The 21,327-nt window shown below is 35.8% G+C and overlaps 1 protein-coding gene across 2 annotated transcripts; it reads right to left on the bottom strand.

Moving 5' to 3' along the window:
* Positions 1 to 1,196: 1,196 nt before the first annotated feature.
* LOC132158933 (V-type proton ATPase subunit C 1-A) lies at positions 1,197 to 11,115 on the bottom strand. Of its 2 annotated transcripts, XM_059568570.1 has the most exons (13): positions 10,936 to 11,112; positions 10,269 to 10,428; positions 8,177 to 8,244; positions 6,623 to 6,708; positions 6,432 to 6,530; positions 6,149 to 6,236; positions 5,667 to 5,765; positions 4,993 to 5,061; positions 3,912 to 4,004; positions 3,741 to 3,834; positions 3,562 to 3,659; positions 1,452 to 1,578; positions 1,197 to 1,364 (listed from the first exon to the last, which is right to left on the bottom strand). In XM_059568570.1, the coding sequence occupies exons 2-13, from the start codon at positions 10,398 to 10,400 to the stop codon at positions 1,266 to 1,268; spliced, it is 1,152 nt and encodes a 383-aa protein (XP_059424553.1). In that variant the 5' UTR covers positions 10,401 to 10,428; positions 10,936 to 11,112; the 3' UTR covers positions 1,197 to 1,265. The 2 variants fall into 2 exon arrangements, with proteins under 2 accessions (XP_059424553.1, XP_059424552.1); XM_059568569.1 differs by having other exon boundaries at positions 3,562 to 3,834; positions 10,936 to 11,115.
* Between the last annotated feature and the right edge of the window lie 10,212 nt (positions 11,116 to 21,327).

The raw sequence follows: 21,327 nt of genomic DNA, 5'->3' as shown, positions 1-21,327 counted from the left end.
TTTAAAACTTAACAGTTACAAACAACATCTTCCTTTTGTGTCCAAAATCAGCGTATGGACCCACATGAGGGTGAGTAAATAATGACAGTACTTTCTTTTTGAGTAATCTATTCTTTTAATATGCTTCCGCAAAATAATACTGCTTTTTACTTCGGGATATTTCTCATATTTTTTTCCAAAACGGGGTGACAAAATTAAGAAAATCAATAGCTTAAATACGAAACTAAAAGGCATCTGGCTTTGACAAAATATATGGGATTGATGACATTCTTAAAACCAATTAAACAAATAATTCAAAACACCTTACTTTAAATGTTAAATATTTTTATAGTGTTTGTTCTTTGAATGTAGAGATTCCACTTTATGTTGTAGAGATAATTACAGAGGCATTTAATGATTGTTTGCTTTTGTTTTGAGTAAATATATACTTTTATAGCTGCATTTATACTTTCAAAAGTCCCTCACCTTCACTTACATTGTTAAAACGTTCAAAATTCAATGAAAAATTAGTTAATTGCAATTTACCTTCTTTCCTTAATTAATTTACACTTTAAATTTTGATTGGCCTGCTGTAAATGCAAGTGTAAAATAATAATAATAATAAAATAATAAAAACTAAAATAATAATAAAAAATATATTTTATATATATATATATATATATATATATATATATATATATATATATATATATATATATACACACACATATATATAAAGCTTGTAAATGTGTCTTACAAACAATACATCACACATTTTTTATGTACTTTTAATAATTGTATATTTTGGTTCCATGACACAGTAATTTCGCACATATAACTCTTTAAACACCAAATGTACATAACATCACATTTACATTGCATCTTTGTAACACTTTTTTCTATCATTTCGTTTGTTTAAATGGACCACTGATTCATTTTATGAATAAAGGTTAAAAACACACACAATAATATCTATCCCTAACATCAGATGCAACTACTACACATCACAAAACATGAGTGGAATGACTTAAAATGCAAAATTTCATTCACCTGCACATATGATAACACAATAACATTCTTAAAAAAAAATGTAAACAAAGGACTAGGGGCGGCAGATATAGATACTCTCCTGTGACACGGATTGAACCTCAATAGAGAAGTATCGCTGAACATGAATGAGCATGCATGGCGGGGTGACTAGAACAAGCGAGATACAGTTTAATTTAACTTAGATTTATTCACAGAGACAAAACAAAAGGAGGGCCATGTGGTTAAAAGCGGTTCTTCTATTTGAAGTCCAGCAGGTTGCAGTCGATTTTGTAGTACACATAGGGATAGTATTCCTGCTGGCTGAGGTTCAAGCCAGGAATATCCATGGTAGTTTGCTGGAACAGGAAAAAAGAGGAAAAATCTTTTCTTGTATTTAAACCACACAACACAAAAACATAGCCTACGGCCAAAAGTAAACTTACGTCGATAATGGCAGCTGCACTGCTGTCCAGGTGCTTGTAAAGATCGTTCAGAACCTCCCTCAGCTTCTTCATGTTCTTCTTGTTGGGCTGTAGCAGCATTGCTTGGAAGTTCACTGGCAATCCATATCTGTTTATTTAGAATTTACAAAATATATATACATTTAAATGAGTGATTCACTGATGTGAAAATTCTGGGCCAAAACAAAATCCAAAAATTGTACAGATGCACTTGTTCGAAACCGAAACCCATTTTTAATTTTAAATTGAGTGTGTGTAATTCTATTAAAATGATGACACCAAAATAATTTTTTAACGATACTGAGTTTTTGTTAAGCATAAAATCAAAACCATTTTACTTAATACATTTATGAATCAAATAAATGTAATAATCAGAGGTGGGTAGTAACGAGTTACATTTACTTCGTTACATTTACTTGAGTAATTTTTTGGGGTAACTAATACTTTTCGGAGTATATTTAAAGATGGGTACTTTATACTCTTACTTGAGTAAATTTTTGGGGATAAATCTGTACTTTTACTTCGTTACTGTGTGTTACGCTCCTCTCGTTACTTTATCTTAATGCAATAAATGTTATAATGCTTCAGTTTATTCCAAACGCGCCGTCTACTTTTCTCTGGGCAATGAACGATGCCCATTCGCGAATGATTCATTCTTTTGAGTCAATTCTGTTCAAAGGCTTGATCAAACCAATTGGCAAACGAGTGAATTGGTTCATGAATCAGTTTGAATGAGTCGTTCAGTTCCCTGCCGCACGCGCTGAGCGTCTGAAGTGGTTCACTCGGAGTTGTAACGTTTAAGAACAGAAAGAGCGTTGAAAACGTGGCTGGAACTGCACTGAATTGAAAGCAAATCTGCAAAGGCTATTATTTGCTAGCGATGGAGATCCTTATTAGATGAACACCGCGTGTGCTGTCTACTGTTCAACAGGTAATAACTTGGGCTACATTCGATTACAGTACACGATACCACTGTGACATTAGTTTGTTGTACGTGTGTGGCTTATAACAGAGGGAGTCAAGTTGAATGCAGCTTCCAAAAGACAAAAAATAGCAGATTAAGATTTTATTAATTTTAATACAACCACACCGGTGCGAGTACGTTCAGCAAGTCATGTCATCAGCTGCTAAATTCAGATCTGTGATTGCTTGCTGGCGCTGAGCCAGAGACAGACGCGTTTTTACATCGCTGCGCATTATAACCAATCACACATGATTCTTTTGAGCATTGGCCAATCAGAGGTGTTCAGATGAGTCATCGCTAAAATGCCGGTGCTTCCTTCACTCGCTCACTGACTGAATACCTCTTTCTGGCGAATTCTCTCGCAGGAACAACTAAGTGCAGATGTGTGTACGAATCTTTAATTAAGATATTGATTTCACAGTGTTAACAGTTTCAGTGATTTTAATGGGAGTTTCTGAGAGTGTTTGAAATCTAGACTGTCAGTGAAAATTATCTTTAATAATGTAAATGTTATTTGCCCTCTTTCTGAACAATGAAAGATTAGTAGCAATATTTATATCACATTAACTTTCAATGTTAAATTCACATTTAATATAAAGTCAGTCATATTAAAAATATGTTATGGCATGACACCTATATCTGTTACTTAAGTAAACAGACTGGGTTTTATAATAAATTACATAAATTGGAGTAAAGGCTGATGAAATATATACATTTATACACGCACACATACATTACATACATTTTATCTATATATCTAAATAAAAACAGGCTCAGTATATATGACCAAAAGTAACTAGTAACTAACTACTTGAGTAGATTTTTTATCCGATACTCTTTTACTCTTACTCAAGTAACTATTCAAGACTAGTACTTTTACTTTTACTTGAGTAAATATTTCTAGAAGTACTTTTACTTTTACTTGAGTACAGTTTTTGGGTACTCTACCCACCTCTGGTAATAATCAACACTGAAATTGCACACAAGGCAGTTTTTATGTCAACTTTTAAACAACAATTACGTTTCTACTTCAATTTTTTTGTTGAAAAAAAAAAATCCAAGAAAAGTTTGATTCCTCATGACACAAGCTCTCTTATAAGCTAAATAGACGTTGTATTGTGTCTCTACCTCAACACTGATTCCACAAATACCCTCAGAGCCTTGATATGGATCCAAGCAATGAAAGCCTCGCTGAAGTTCACCTTCAGCCATCGAACAAGTGGACCCTGCAGACGACACATGTACGAACCAGTTAATAATATCCAACAGTGATGAAGTAACATACCAGCTGCTCTAAAGATACATACAAACTGCTTTTTCTTGTCAGTCGAGAGTCTGGTCATCTCCTCCTTATCTGCTTTCAATTCCTCCTCGTTGTACTGGAAGTCCCGGAGCATGAACCTGTAAAGCAGACACTGGGATGACGAAGGCATTAAAGATCCTTAAACTGGATATTCTCTCTGAAATCAGCTGTTTACTTGTTTTCCCTGGCCTTGAGTCGGAAGTCATCGATGGCCTTTCTGAAGAGCGTGACGCTAAACAGGCCGCTCTCCTGGTCCTCAAAAAGCAAACTACAGAGAAGAATAATAACACTATAAAGAGTATTGGCTAACAGAGAGAACCTCAAATGTGACCTTGGACCACAAAACCAGTCATAAGAGTCCATTTAAATAAGCTTTCCATTGATGTGTGGTTTGTTCGGAGGACAATATTTGTCTGAGATACAACTATTTGAATATATGGAATCTGATGGTGCAAAAAAAATCGAAATATTGAGAAAATCATCTTTAAATTTGTTTAAATGAAGTTCTTAGCAATGCATATTACTAATCAAAAATAAGTTTTGATATATTTACGGTAGGAAGTATACAAAATATCTTCATGGAACATGATCTTTACTGCAATATATATATTCACTGTTTTTTTATTTATTTTATTTTATGTAAAATCATTTTCTAACTGTTTTAAATTAATTTTAAATAAGTACAGTTTTAATAATTTTAAAAGTTTAAAATTGCTTGTTTTATTCTTATTATTTTTCTTCATTATTATTTTACTTTCTTTTATGTAAAGCACTTTGAATTACCATTGTGTACGAAATGTGCTATATAAATAAACTTGCCTTGCCTTGCCTAATATCCTAATGATTTTTGGCATAAAAGAAAAATGTATCATTGTGACCCATACATTGTATTTTTGGCTATTGCTACAAATACACCCCAGAGACTTCAGACTGCTTTTGTGCTCCAGGGTCACAAATGTCCCAGTCATATTTCACTCAAAATAAATGAGAATTTTATTTTGCACGAAAACATTTCTCATTTCTCTTATGCATTAAAAATATTGGAATTGCACAACATTCACACATCATAGTAGTAACTTTTGGGCTAACTATAAATTATACTCATTAAAGTAAAAAAAATAAAAACAGTAATTCAATCAAAAGGCATGTTCTTATTAGCATTAGTATTCTGTGGTTTGTGACCAGGTTCATGATTCCTTAGACAAACAAGACACTTCCAGAATTTAATAAAAACTAAATTGTTGTAAGTTTCTTACTTTGTAGATCGTGGCACCACCATTTCTGAAAGAGTCTCGTAAGTGCGCTGCCAGTCAGCATAATTTGTTCTGAAGGGTTAGAAAACTTGCTGTCAGTATGTGCATGAGAAAACTTTAACACAACAGTCTTGTGTGCATCCAAAAATATGTTCAGAGTGGCTAATATTTGTGTGTTGGAACTAGGGCTGGGCGATGACAAAAAGTAAAATCAAAAAATAAAAAATTTAAAGTTTCATCAATCCTTGATTTTTTATTTTTTTTACTTCTCAACATAAATTTTTTTACATTTTTTTATTAACTAACTAGTTAAAGAAAGTTCTGTCCCAAATGCAGCAAACATGATTTCAACATGGATTAAATGCAGAAAGGATGCATGAATTACGAAGGCATATAATTGTACAAACTTAGCTTAAACATATATGTTTAGAAATAATGTAAGAAAAGGCCATTTGAAATAAATGAAAGAATAACATAACATTAGCCGAATCACTCTGTTCTCAAAGCTGTTATCAATCGTATATTGTCAATGTGTCTAATTCTTCTAACATTTGGTAAGATTTCTATTCAAATTCTGATTCTTTGATTTATAAAATATAACATTTTAGCAAAACAATACACTATTTGAATTCATCGATAAAATCGGCAGGATTCCAAAATTGAAATATGTCCCTTACTTTGGTACCACCACCAGCATAGTAATGAGGTACTCCGAATCAAGCACAAAGTCTTCTTTCTTGACAATATCTGCCAAACTCCTGGTCAGCAGGCTCCCTCTGGTGAGACCACAAAAATCACACCAGTTCACTGGGAAATGCTTCCCGAACCATGATTTTCTCAAAGGAGTAGTTCACCCAAACACTGAAATCATGACTGTGTTGGACTACATTTTTGGGGGGGATTTGTCAGATGTATAAACTGTTATCTGGAAAAGAGCTCTGTGAATAATCTTTTTTTTTTTCTTGTGTTCCATGAAAAAAAAAATGGAATTCTCCATTATATTAAAAAAAAAATGTGTTGCATCAAATATTCAGAACTTATTCAATTTATTGAAAAAAAAAAAATCAATGCACTAAAACAAATCACTGGTGTCCAGGTTACTATCTAAATGAATAAATCTGAAATAAAACCTCTTTAAATAATATCTGAATTTACTCACGCATTCTTCCTCTCTAGATTCTGTAAGTTTCCCTTCAGGTTGTTGTAGGCTGACGCTCGAGCCTTCAGGTCATTGTCAATCTGTGAGACTTGCTGTATCAATAATAAATAAGGCTGAGATTTATATCAAATATGCACAAATATTACCAACAAGTGATATAAACTGAAAAAACATTGTGAATATTGCAATTACTTTAATTTTACACTCAGCAACGAATGCTAAAAGTAAGATCATTGCAGATTTTAGTCCCAAAATTCACATAGAAATGGTTGGATGTGATCACTTGCCTTGGATACAATCTCAGAAATGTTCTTCAAGGATTGTTTGATAGGGTACTTGGCCATGTCCCACTGAAATCTTGTGACATAGGTGAGCAGATCGACTAATACGCAACAAAGAAAACGAGAATTAATGCAACGAAACCGACGACAGCGTCTGATCATTTCATACACCACAGATCCCAGTGACTCTCACCTCCATTAGCCAGCAGGTTCTCCTGGACTTTATCTCGACTGTCCTCCAACACGTCAGCCATGTACTGAGCCACCTTCTTCACCACACTGTGAACGGCATCAAAAGACATCACAGACACAGTCCTCTGAAAAAACTCTCTCCAATGTACAACGATTGGACATTCTCCAAGACACAGAAGTCATCAAAATATCACACATATCGGATGATTCAGGAACACTGAGAAACCTGATGACATCTCAATAACGCTTTTTAAAAATGTGTGAATATTCTGACCAAACCAAGCAAAAACTAAATACAGGAAATATAACAGACACATGGTTTGGAGATGACTTCGGTGCATGCAACTCAGGATTTATTCCTGCTGTTCTGATAAAATAACGTAAGGCTGACAGGAAGTCATATTATCTAAGCATGCTTTAACCATCTTTTTATCAAAGCTCTGAGGCAAAACTTAAACTGATGAACATTTTTGACTAAATGAACAGGAAAAAATAAGAGTCAAATCTAAGGATAAGCTATAAGTCATGCAATTTAAAAATGATCTCAAGAAGGCACCAAATTGCTGATAACTCATTTAAGGCAAATTCTGCAGAACCTCACCTCTATGAGATTCCTCATCACACAAAAGTTAAAAAAAAACAAACGTAAGGAGTTTTGACTGAATTCTGGACATTGATATGTTGTAGCTTGAAAACACAACAACTCAAATCTGCAAGATATTTGATTCTTTTATGCAGAAAGGCCTTAAAATGAGTATTGTAGTCAAGCATTACTATTACTACACTGAAAAACCTTGGTATAGAAACTATTTTCATTCAGAAATTACTTTTTACAAGCAAATACAAATAACTTTATATAGATTAAATGTGACATTTTGAAGTATATTACTCTTGTTGTTTCTAATAAAACAATCCACTAATCCTTGTTTTATTTACAACTTCAAAAAATGTGTTACACTTTATTTTAAGGTGTCTTTGTTACAGTGTAAACATACATTTCAGTAATATTAACTATGTGTACTTACTATATGGTTAGGGATTGGCTTAGGGTTACTTGCATGTAATTATGCATATTTCGTTGTTATTTTTATACTAAGTACTCGTAACATGTAACAAGGCCAACATAAAATAAAGTGTTACCAAAAATACAATGTATTGCTCATATTTAGGGTGAGAGACTCTTAAGCCCTAACCCTAAGTATTAAAGTTTGGTGCATAAGTAACTCATCCCACATATTTGTGTTACAGATAAGAATGATTCCAGTTTAAAAAATGTAATCTGATGGATAATAAAACCCAAAGAAATCCATATGCTGAGAATGAATGAGACCCAGAATGCCTAGAATCTAAAGATGGTGGCTTGGGAATCAAGATCCACCTGTTTATTTGGGACAGAAAGCACCCTAGCAACCATCCATAGCATGTAATTAAACACAAAAGTATCCTTAAAACAGCCACACATTGTAAATATTCATTTTTGCATGAAACTGTCAATGTTTACATTGGAACTGTGGAGCTGAATGTAAAAAAATAAATAACATAAAACCAGCTTTACCTCTCGACAAAAGCATCCAGTTTGGCCAGCTCATCAGACAGCCCCACCAGGACATCTAATGTCCCGACCTGCAGCGTTTAGAGAAGAGAAACACTTTGATCACCAACCAGTATAATGAAGCAAAACAAACACAGCCAGGCTGGATTTGATCAGCATCAGCCCGTAGAGACGTAGAGCTTAGAGTGGCGTCGCCTCTGTTCTCATCCTGTCAGCCGGAAGGTGATTGGTCAAGAAGACAGAGTCCAGCAGGGTCACTGGACCCTGGGCAACAGGACAAGACTTATGCATTTGCTCTGAAAAAGGCTTATTTTAGTTGCAATTAGAGGAATCGTGCATGCAAAATACCACATAAGGATACTGTGAACACTTTAAATGATGCAAAAAAACATTTACATTTATTCATTTAGCTGACGCTTTTATCCAAAGGGACTTACAATTGCTATATATGTCAAAGGTCGCACGCCTCTGGAGCAACTAGGGGTTAAGTGTCTTGCTCAGGGACACATTGGTGTCTCACAGTGGATTCGAACCCGGATCTCTCACACCGAAGACATGTGTCTTATCCACTGCGCCAACACCACCCCAAACATCGCCATCGCCAAACACGAGTTTTGAAACTGAGATGGCAATAAAAGTCCATTAGCACCCGTCCACTTTATCAGCAGCATTGGATCTGGAAGTATTTTTGATTTCACTTCATTTTGATGGTCCATTTAACACACTGTGTTAACTAGAAGTAACGTTGCACCTATATGTCCACTAATTCTCATTAGAGTGTTGGAGAGTACTAGTGGACTGGTAGGGTTAGGGTTAGAATAATGACATGTACTTGCAAAGTTACTTATAGGCAGTAGAATGTCTGTTTGGAGACCATATATTATACTACCATATATTACCAGATATTAAGAAGACAGTCTACTAATACTCTAATGTGAGTTAGTAGACATGTAGGTGCAACGTTACTTATAGTTAAAGAGATAGTTCTCCCAAAAATGAAAATTTGATGTTTATCTGCTTTAGATGTAGGTGACTTTGTTACTTCAGTAGAACACAAACTGAGATTTTTAGCTCAAAACGCTGTAGTCTGTTGGTCTTATAATGCAAGTGGATGCGAATCAAGACCTAAAACATACAGTAAAACAAAAAAAACATACACAAACAAAGCCAAATTAAACCCCACGGCTCGTGACGATACATTGATGAGTAACAATCAGTCTGTCTCTCAAATGGACCATCGAGGACGTGCTGTACAGTTTAAAAAAGGAGAGACTGCAACGGTTTGAGCAAAAAATCTCAGTTTGTGTTCTACTGTAGAAACAAAGTCACCTACATCTTGGATGCCCTGGAGGAAAGAAGATAAACATCTAATTTTCATTTTTGGGGGAACTATCCCTTTAACAGAATGTGTGAAATGGACCATCAAAATATAGTGTTACCGTATTTTTTCTAAACTATTAAGTAAGAGTTGTTGGTTATAACTAAAGAAACAAATTTATTGCAAAATATGCATATATATATATATATATATATATATATATATATATATATATATATATGCATATATATATATATATATATATATATATATATATATATATATATATACACACACACACATACGCGCGCAAATATTTAAGTATGTTGATAGTAAGACTGACTTGATTATATCATTACAACAAATGTGCTTCATGGGAGTGGGCGGAGCTGAAGAGTCCTTTAATGCAATTTGCTCGCCTTGAAACCATTCATTGTTGAAATTTTCTGAACAGCATCATGGGTAATGTAGTTTTCATCACAAAATTCAGTTGTTGAACTGGATTTTTTTTTTTTTAAATACGTGAATGGATGGTTTCAAGAAAAGCATGTACCATTGATTAACAGTCTTGGAATTCACAGTAGGTTTGTCTTTAAAGGTTTATAAGTCATAGCTAATTTTCGTTTCCCAATGGAGAAAGCAAACTCGTTTTTGGAACCCCATTGAAAACAACAGTGAGTTTTACAGAAAATGCCAATAAAGGAGAAATCATTAATGCCAGAGCTGGAAACGCTGCTCAACTCTGACTTATAAAAGAGGAAGAGGAAATGATGTGACCTTGAGGTCGGGAATGTTGAACTTGTTGTTGGTGGAGAGGTTGTTGGCACGAGTCGTGGCCGTCATTAGTTTGTCCCATGTCTGCTGACAGGTTTTCTCTCCAGGAGCAGAAATCAACCAAAACTCTGTCATGGCGGCTGAGGAGCGACAAATGGAGAGTCTAATACAGAAAGACATTAATACACTCAATTAAATGTAAAAAACGTACAACAACACCACCAACTCTACCAAAGATCTACTCTACTGTTTACAGACATTAAAATCTTAACTATAAATAAATTGTCATGTTATATGAGAACAATATATTTTCAATGTCTGAACACATAAATCTGTGCACATCAATGTCAAAGATCATGTTAGTCTTGGACTTGATTGGATCATTTCCTCAAAATGAATGAATGACAGTCACGAGTTGAAGCATCAGACTGACCTTGAATGGACAGAAAGCGACCACAGTCATATTCTCACCAGATATCAGAGGTTTGATGCTCTGGAGCTGTTACTGATTATGATTTTATATCAGGCTGCAGATGCTTCAAAGCATCATATCATAAACATGAGATGAACCCGAGACCGCTATAATCCACACTAGCAAATACAGCTAAATCTGCAGACGATACAGCACACAAACAGCCTTTAAAACGGTATTTTCTCCGGCAGAGCTTACCTGATTTCAACGTGAACGAGATTACGCGACGATTACTTGGCAGTTTTGACTCAATAATTTTTAAAGGAGCAGTTTTAGGATTTGATATTCATAATGACACTCCAGTGTTTCTAAAGGCTTCTCTCACAGTCAGCTGATCGGCTGCTGTGATCTGCGCATGCGCATGTTCGGGCGACAGCGACACCTGGAGACCTGGAGTCATTATTGCAGCTTATATATATATATATATATATATATATATATATATATATATATATATATGAATATACTTTAAAAAATAATAATTTATTCCTGTGATGCAAAGCTGAATTTTCAGCATCATGACTCCAGTCATCCAGTCGATCACATGATCATTTAGAAATCATTCTAATATTCTGATTTATTATGAGTGTTGGAAACAGTTCTGCTGTCTAATATATACTTTAGACTTTTGGGGAAGTCGTGGCCTGGTGGTTAGAGAATCGGACTCCCAATCGAAGGGTTGTGGGTTCGAGTCCCGGGCCGGCAGGAATTGTGGGTGGGGGGAGTGCATGTACAGTTCTCTCTCCACCTTCAATACCACGACTGAGGTGCCCTTGAGCAAGGCACCGAACCCCCAACTGCTCCCCGGGCGCCGCAGCATAAATGGCTGCCCACTGCTCCGGGTGTGTGTTCACAGTGTGTGTGTGTGTTCACTGCTCTGTGTGTGTGCACTTCGGATGGGTTAAATGCAGAGCACAAATTCTGAGTATGGGTCACCATACTTGGCCGAATGTCACTTCACTTCACTTCTATATTTGATCAATAAAAGGTTAAAAAGAACTGCATTTATTCAAAATAAAATAAAAAAGTCTAATAATATATTTTCTTTACTATCACTTTTTATCAATTTAACACATCCTTGCTGAATAAAAGTATTGATTTTATTTAAAAAAAAGAAAGGAAAAAAATTACTGACCCCAAATTACTGACCAGTAGTGTATATTGTTATTACAAAATATTTATATTTTAAAAACATTGCTTCTTTTTTCTTTCTTCTTTGATAATGAATCATCATATTAGAATGATTTCTAAAGGATAGAAAGAAGAAGAAACTTCTTTCAAAAACATTAAAAATAGTAATGTTTCCAAACTTTTGGTCTGTACTGTATATATATATATATATATATATATATATATATATATATATATATATATATATATATATATATATATATATATTTACAACAAAACCAAGGTAAAAAAATCACTTTTTCAGAATGTAACACATTTTATTCAGCTTTGTTTGAAAATAACCAAAATCAAAAAAAAGAAAAAATAAATCTTCAAAATAAAACTAATAAATACATGAGATGCTTCAAAAATAAAATACAACAAAATAGGCTTTTAAATTAAATCTACAAATCCAAGAGAGAAGTCAACCAATTTTAAAGATTTGTATAGTATTTTTACCTCATTAGTCCATTGAATAAAGTTGGGTTTAGATTTAAACCGTCTATACTTGTGAATAAAAAAGTCTCAAAACATAATAGGAAATTAATAACAAATTCAAAATCTTTGTTTTCGAGAAAAATACCAAACCTGACTAGGTGGGAGTTCAGCATCCTCGGACCATAACCAGTTTAGCATCTCTCTCCAAAAAGGTTGTAGCATATTACTCAAAAATAAAACATGATCTAATGTTTCTAGACATGTTTCATAAAAAAACACAATTATTTACAGCAAAATTAAATGTCAGTCTTAAAAATGTATTAGAGTCGTGAAACTCTTTGGAGGAACTCTTTTGGAGGAATGGGGAAGGAAAAAATATTTTTTTTATTTCCACCATATCAAAATCTTTTACACATATTCCTGTCTAGTTTGGATAACAACCCTGTAAAATTAAATTTTTAATAACTCTGTTAGTACTTTTTTTTTCTTTCTCACAAAAATCATAGACTTTAATTGAAAGTTGCCTCAATTCTGGGGAACCTTGGGAATTCACAATATCTTCTTTAACCATTAATCTCTAAAGTAACTGTAATGGCTCTAATCATTCTATTGTAAATATTAACAGTGCACTGAAGATGGACTTTCTCGCAAAACTCTCTATGTAATAGCAGATTTTAATTCTCATCTAAAAAGGACAGTAGCCCAAATCTCTTTGGATTTCCATTCCTCAAAAAAATAAAATAAATGTATGTATCTATTTTTCCAAACTGGAGTGTTACGAGGCGTAAAGTTACGTTTGAACTTTCTTTACTTAAAATCAAATTTTATTTGCTTGAGAACACTACATTTGTTTTGCACTACTGAGCTACCGTAGTTAACAAATACGTCAGAAAAAATTATAGGTAACAAAAACTTAATTCAGGGAGGTTCAAGTGATTTTTGTCATGTAAATTTTCCATTGCATTATGGGAACCCCCCCCCCCCCATCCCCAAGCACTCTTTTTTTATTCAGAAATATACAGCAGAAAAATTGTATTATATGTATACAGAACTTATAATAATATAATATATATACATTTATATAATAAAAGTAATAATTGTAATATTTTTGTACACTGTTACAGTTTTTATCCATATTTTATTCATTAATTCAGATTTTGCTTTTATTTTTATATAATAGCATATTAATTAGTCATTTTTTATGTGCTTTTGTCATTTATAATTTTTTATATTGCTATTCTGCTATTAAGGTTTTATTTATTTATTTTTTTGTGCTAGTTCAGTTTTATTTTTTATTTATTTCCAGTTAATGATTTTAGTTCTCTAACTTAATGTAAATAAAATATTACGTAATTTTTAAATATGTATATGTTTAATATTTAATTTTTTATTATTTCAGTTTATATATATATATATATATATATATATATATATATATATATATATTTTTTTTTTTATGAATATAAAAAAACTAAAAATATAAAACTAAAAGATTAATAATTGCACAGAAGATATAAATATGATATAAATAATACAACAATAAAAAAAACTATTTAATATACATTTCTATATATACATTTATATGAAGAATAAACAGCTGACTACTAATTTTGTTCATCATGCAGTTGCACACTTTTATGATCCAGCGGCCTGTGAGTTCATGAAGCTGACTTGTCCCTGGAGGTTAAAGGGAGGAATGCCCAGTCAGCAGCCAGCGAGGGAGGCACAGCGGCACAGTCTTTTTTTGGATAGGAGTCCCTCTTCCTGGCAGCCGGTGTCCCCCACCCTGAGTTCGAGGAAAAGCCCACAAAGGGATATGTTTATGGAGTTCAGTAGGTCTGGGGTGCATTGTTTGGGATACAATGCCGGGACAGGCTGGAGCCAAACCCCCTGATCAAACACCAGGGTGGGCTGCCCGCTGACGGGCCGACGGCCAGACCGATAGGGACATGTCTGGGCACGCGTGTTCTAATCAGTCACCCGCCTGCCGGCCCGAGCGCCTGGGGAATGAGAAACATGGCTTGTTTAGTCTCTAGGGGCATCCAGCCCAGAGTCCAGGGTTACAATTTGTCCCAAGCTTTTTGTTATAACCCTCGCATCCATTTCCTTAGTTAAACATGCAAATACACAACTTGGAGAACACAAAAGGATAGCAAGGTGATTGAGAAATGATTTCCAAAAATAATAGGTCCTTTTGATTATAACATTTTTTTGTCATTAGTGGAACATTTTCAGAATGATTTACTCGTTCTTTCTCAACATGCTGCTATATTATTATTATATTTTGTTAAAAAAAAAAACTAAAGCAGATTGGGTGCTATAAAATCAGAATTGCGAGGTATATAGCCTCAGTTCTGAGAAGAAAAGTCGTAATTACGTTTTTTTTTTTTTTTTATTCCTTGATGGAGTTGCGAGATTTAAACTCAGAATTCAGAGTAAAAAAAAGTCAGAAGAGACTGAGAATCGTGAAATGTAAAGTCAGAATTGTGAGATAAACTCAAAATCATGAGACATAAACTCAGTATTGTGAGACGTATAAGCTCAGACTTGCGACACATAAACTCATAATTGCGAGATATAAAGTCAGAATTTTGAGATATAAAGGTCAGAATTGCGAGATATAAAGGTCAGAATTTTGAGATATAAAGTGAGAATTGCGGTGTGACGAGTGGGGCGGGGCCGAGGGACATGGGAGCGAGGCCGGGGGAGTGATTGGAGATGAACTACACCTGTTCGACCCACCGGTCTCGAGGCCCATGGAGGAGATGGAAGGATATAAAACTGGAGCGACGACAGTGAAGGACGAGAGAGGACCAGGCCTGGGCTTTTAGTTGTGTTTTGGTTTTTATTTTATGCGCACCAGTCGTCCGTGAGGGGCTGGTGCGCTGTTTTGTGTTTATTTTGTTATTAAAATGTTGTTTGATTGTCCGCCGGTTCCCGCCTCCTTCTTCCGGATGAATATGAAGGTTGATATCGTTACAGTGGTGCCGAAGCCCGGGAGAAGGAGGGACGCGCTGCTGAAGATCCCTCGCCGCTGTGGTGAATCCGCGGTGCCATCGAGCTGGCGAGGAGTGTGCCGCCATGGACGCTCGAGGCGGTGGACTGGAGCGAGTTGCCGGGGACGGGCGAGCTCGCTACCGGCCGCCCACGATGTGGAGAGACGGCTGCCGTCCGTGAGGGAGCGGAGGAGTCGGCGCCGTTCGCCAGGTGGCCGGAGCCTGCTGCCTCCGCCGGAACGGGGAGGAGCAGGGAACGGGGGACTCCTGCCGGCTGCCCAAAACCGGAGGAGCCGTCGCCGTCCACCGGGCGGCGGAGGAGTGTCGTGCCGTCCGCCGAGGGCCGTCCAGTGCCACCGCCAGGCACCGCGGAGGAGATCACCCAGCTGGTGGAGGGCCGAGCAGCGGTGCGTCTGGGAACCGGAATTTTTTTTTTTTTTTTTTTCCTCTCTCCCCTCTCTCGTCTCTGTCGCTCCTCCTTCCATCTCCTTTTCTCTCGCCTCGCCTGTCCTACCCCCAGGTTCCCGCAGGTCCCCGGGAGCGGCCCCCCCGGAGGGAGGGGGGGGGGAGTAGAGCGCAGTCTCGGGAGTACCCCCCGGCCTGCGAGGGGCGATGGGGGTATGTGACGAGTGGGGCGGGGCCGAGGGACATGGGAGCGAGGCCGGGGGAGTGATTGGAGATGAACTACACCTGTTCGTCCCACCGGTCTCGAGGCCCATGGAGGAGATGGAAGGATATAAAACTGGAGCGACGACAGTGAAGGACGAGAGAGGACCAGGCCTGGGCTTTTAGTTATGTTTTGGGTTTTATTTGCGCGCACCAGTCGTCCGTGAGGGGCTGGTGCGCTGTTTTTGTGTTTATTTTGTTATTAAAATGTTTTTGATTGTCCGCCGGTTCCCGCCTCCTTCTTCCGGATGAATAGGAAGGTTTATTCATTACATGCGGGTTACAAACTAAGAATTGCGAGATATAAAGGTCAGAATTTTGAGATATAAAGTGAGAATTGCGGGTTACAAACTAAGAATTGCGAGATATAAAGGTCAGAATTGCGAGATATAAAGGTCAGAATTGTGAGATATAAAGGTCAGATTTGCGAGATATAAAGGTCAGAATTTTGAGATATAAAGTGAGAATTGCGGGTTACAAACTAAGAATTGCGAGATATAAAGGTCAGAATTTTGAGATATAAAGTGAGAATTGCGGGTTACAAACTAAGAATTGCGAGATATAAAGGTCAGAATTGCGAGATATAAAGGTCAGAATTGTGAGATATAAAGTCAAAATTATGAAATATAAAGTCATAATTGAGAGATATAAAGTCAGAATTGCGAGATTTAAAGTCATAATTGCGAGATATAAAGTCAGAATTGCGAGATTTAAAGTCATAATTGGGAGATATAAAGTCAGAATTGCGAGATAAAGTCAGAATTGGGAGATAAAGTCAGAATTGTGAGATAAAGTCAGAATTGTGAGATATAAAGTCAGAATTGCGAGATAAAGTCAGAATTGTGAGATAAAGTCAGAATTGTGAGATAAAGTCAGAATCGGGAGATATAAAGTCATAATTGAGAGATGTAAAGTCATAATTGGGAGATAAAGTCAGAATTGCGAGATATAAAGTCAGAATTGCGAGATATAAAGTCAGAATTGTGAGATAAAGTCAGAATTGCGAGATAAAGTCAGAATTGCGAGATAAAGTCAGAATTGGGATATATAAAGTCAGAATTGGGAGATATAAAGTCAGAATTGCGAGATAAAGTCAGAATAGCGAGATAAAGTCAGAATTGGGATATATAAAGTCATAATTGAGAGATGTAAAGTCAGAATTGGGAGATATAAAGTCAGAAGTGCGAGATAAAGTCAGAATTGTGAGATAAAGTCAGAATCGGGAGATAAAGTCAGAATTGCGAGATAAAGTCAGAATTGTGAGATATAAAGTCAGAATTGTGAGATAAAGTCAGAATTGGGATATATAAAGTCAGAATTGGGAGATATAAAGTCAGAATTGCGAGATAAAGTCAGAATTGCGAGATAAAGTCAGAATTGGGATATATAAAGTCATAATTGTGAGATAAAGTCAGAATTGTGAGATATAAAGTCAGAATTGCGAGATAAAGTCAGAATTGTGAGATAAAGTCAGAATTGTGAGATATAAAGTCAGAATTGCGAGATAAAGTCAGAATTGTGAGATAAAGTCAGAATTGCGAGATATAAAGTCAGAATTGCGAGATATAAAGTCAGAATTGCGAGATAAAGTCAGAATTGTGAGATAAAGTCAGAATTGTGAGATAAAGTCAGAATTGCGAGATATAAAGTCAGAATTGTGAGATATAAAGTCAGAATTGCGAGATAAAGTCAGAATTGTGAGATATAAAGTCATAATTGGGAGATAAAGTCAGAATTGCGAGATATAAAGTCAGAATTGGGAGATATAAAGTCAGAATTGCGAGATAAAGTCAGAATTGGGAGATATAAAGTCAGAATTGCGAGATAAAGTCAGAATTGCGAGATAAAGTCAGAATTGGGATATATAAAGTCATAATTGAGAGATGTAAAGTCAGAATTGGGAGATATAAAGTCAGAATTGCGAGATAAAGTCAGAATTGTGAGATAAAGTCAGAATCGGGAGATAAAGTCAGAATTGCGAGATAAAGTCAGAATTGTGAGATAAAGTCAGAATTGTGAGATATAAAGTCAGAATTGTGAGATAAAGTCAGAATTGGGATATATAAAGTCAGAATTGGGAGATATAAAGTCAGAATTGCGAGATAAAGTCAGAATTGCGAGATAAAGTCAGAATTGGGATATATAAAGTCATAATTGAGAGATGTAAAGTCAGAATTGGGAGATATAAAGTCAGAATTGCGAGATAAAGTCAGAATTGCGAGATAAAGTCAGAATTGTGAGATAAAGTCAGAATTGTGAGATATAAAGTCAGAATTGCGAGATAAAGTCAGAATTGGGATATATAAAGTCAGAATTGCGAGATAAAGTCAGAATTGTGAGATAAAGTCAGAATTGCGAGATAAAGTCAGAATTGTGAGATATAAACATTTGTGAGGCTACAAAATGACATGTAACTGTCAAAAGGGTAGTCCAGGGCTATTCAAATCTTGCCCTGGAGGGCCAGTCCACTGCAGAGTTTAGCTCCAAACCTAACGAAAACACACCTGAGCCTGTTAATCCTAGTCTTTGGGATCATTAGAAAATCACAGGTAGGAGGGTTTGATCAGGGTTGGAGCTAAACTCTGCAGTGCACTGGCCCTCCAGGGCAAGATTTGAATAGCCCTGGGGTAGTCAATATGACTTACAATCTTCTTTAGTCATATGAAATTTTTTTTGTTAGCCCACATTGCTTTGATTCTTAAATCTATTTCTCAAACTGATACAGAGTCCACAAGCAGACTAATCAAATTCCACAGAGTTACAATCCAACTGATGTTCTTTTTGTCAGGATAAGGGTGAATATTTATTGAAAGGGAGTCAAGGAAATGGGTGAGTTCATTTGTGTGCTGGGTGGAGAGATAAAAGGTGACAGACAGTGATGGAAAACAAAAGATAAGCTCTATTGTTTTAGTTATAATAAACTCACTGTCTATTCATTTAGCCTGCTGGCAATGACCTTCACATGTTTTTAACAGATAAAAATGAAATGTATAGTAAAGCATAAAGTAGTTTCCATTTACTTAATCTTTAACAATACAACTAGCTGAAACCAGCATTTTGTGCTTTCTAATTACTGTTAAAAAGTATCTTAACCCTGTAAAACCTATTTTTTTTTTGTTTTTTTTTGGAGTATCGTATTTGATACATCAGGTTTTTATGAATAATACAGTCTGATATAGAGAGAATATTAAGAAAAAAACTTAAGTTTTATTCATAAACTCCAAGTAAGCAAAAATATGCAATTTGGTGCTAAAAAGTTATGAAATTCTGATGCTTGTTATGTAAATCAGTGAAATTACAACAGTATTCTTTATAGCAGATACTGACATAAACTCATTAAAATATCAGTGGTCACTCTTTATCTCCAGTAATGTGTCTCAGTAAGATGAGATGTAAATGATCCGCACATATAACACAGTGATGGAGAGCTGAAGAAATAAAGATGTGAGATGTTCTAGAGGCTTGTGAAGATCATTCCTCCGCTGAGGAACAGTGAAAGTAAAGCTTCTGGAAACAAACGCTCCTCAAAAGATCCTGAGGATCAGATTTGAGACTCTAAAACATGATTGATGGAGAATCAAGTAAAGCTGAGCAGCATGAGTGCAGTAAATATGCGTCTGGATATATCACTTTAGGTTTGTGTCTAAAAATAAACTGCATGAAAAATATTCACTCGAAAAAAAAAAAAGTGTTTCCTTTGATGTAATACTGTTGATATTTCCAGTCACTAAATGATCTCATTACTTTCACTGGAAAATTTCACAATTTTATTGTTACAGGAATGTCCTTTGTTTTCTAAGATTTAGATCAGATTATCTGAAATACTTTAGGTTGTTGGAGAGTTCCTTTATGTTGTATTGTATTTAGGGCCTTAAAGCTCAGGAGAATTCCTGTTGCTCAATAGCAGTATTATTGCATATGGCAGGCAAACCACACGTCCTTCCTTCAACAAGCCTACAGAAGCAGATCACCATTATACTAAGAACAATGGTTATCAAAGAGCATCGTTCACTCCGAGCTGCTGTAGATGTTATGTTAGATTAGATGCCATGCGCTCATTTATAGTCTAGAGGGAGTCGGCACAAATCTCGGAACTGCTTTTGTGAGCTGCAAAAGAGAAACTTTCAATGACAAGCGTAGCAGTCTGAGCAACATTGATGTGAGTAAAACAAACAAAGCTATTGTGAAGCTCAATTGGCTCATTTGGCATTCTTATGAAACTATTTTTAGTAAAAGGAGTCAGCAATTGGAGAAATGGAAACTATATACACAAATGAGGAATTTGTGTCTGTAACATATCGTGGCACAGAAATGTTTAGGTTGACTCTTATAGGAACATATTTGGAGAAATGTAGAACTGCATTAGTGTCTCATCAGTGGATGCTCTGCAGTGAATGGGTGCTGTCAGAATGAGAGTCTGATAAAAACATCACAATAATCCACAGCACTCCAGTCCATCAGTGAACATCTGGAGAAGACAATAGCTGAAACACGTCCATCAAGGTGTTTTTAACAAAAGTACAATAATCCATAATAACACGTCCTCCAGTCAAAAAGTGGTTTTGTCTGAACCAGGAGAGAAATCTGCACAGATCAAGAAGCGTTTAAACAGCTCTAAACAAATAAGTGGCTGGATTTTGATGTGAGAGACAACAGCAGATGCTCTTTTTCACTGGAGGAAGTTTTATTATGGACTCGTATTTTATCCAGAAACTGCAAGCAAAAAATGTCTTAATGCTGGATATGTTTCAGCTATTATCTTCTCCAGACGTTAACTGACTGGAGTGTTGTGGATTATTGTGATGTTTTTATCAGCTGTTTGGACTCTCATTCTTACGGCACCCATTCACTGCAGTTACAGAGACACTGATGCAATGCTACATTTCTCCAAACCTGATGAAGAAACAAACTCATCTACATCTTGGTGTTACTATTTAAAAAAAAAGTGCTATTTAAGTCAGCATCTTCATCTATTAGTCATTAGGTTTAGTGAATAGTAGTGAAGTGACATTCAGACAAGTATGGTGACACATACTCAGAATCCGTGCTCTGCATTTAACCCATCCGAAGTGCACACACATAGAGCAGTGAACACACACACACACTGTGAACACACACTGTGAACACACACCCAGAGCAGTTTACTCTAGAGAATGTGGTGAATGAAAAAACTTTGAATAGTGTGACTATCGTCACAGAGAGAGAGCGAGAGAGAGAGAGAGAGAGAGAGAGAGAGAGAGAGAGAGAGAGAGCAGGGTAAACGCGCCTCCCTCTATAAACTGTGGATATAAGTGTGGATTCATTTCATCAGTATCTGGAC

The sequence above is a fragment of the Carassius carassius genome, chromosome 15, assembly GCF_963082965.1.
Source record: "Carassius carassius chromosome 15, fCarCar2.1, whole genome shotgun sequence".
Taxonomy (NCBI): Eukaryota; Metazoa; Chordata; class Actinopteri; order Cypriniformes; family Cyprinidae; genus Carassius; species Carassius carassius.
The sequence above is the reverse complement of the archived record's forward strand: the minus strand, read 5'-3'. Positions and strand labels throughout refer to the sequence as shown.

Bases quoted from the DNA above. Each gene is read 5' to 3' on its own strand.
- LOC132158933 (XM_059568569.1), bottom strand. From the start codon at position 10,400: ATGACAGAGTTTTGGTTGATTTCTGCTCCTGGAGAGAAAACCTGTCAG. The intron at 1,579-3,561 runs GTAGAGACACAA...CTAAATAAACAG, and splicing joins TTTGTGGAATCAGTGTTGAG to ATATGGATTGCCAGTGAACT. The intron at 1,365-1,451 runs GTAAGTTTACTT...TTCCTGTTCCAG, and splicing joins GTGCAGCTGCCATTATCGAC to CAAACTACCATGGATATTCC.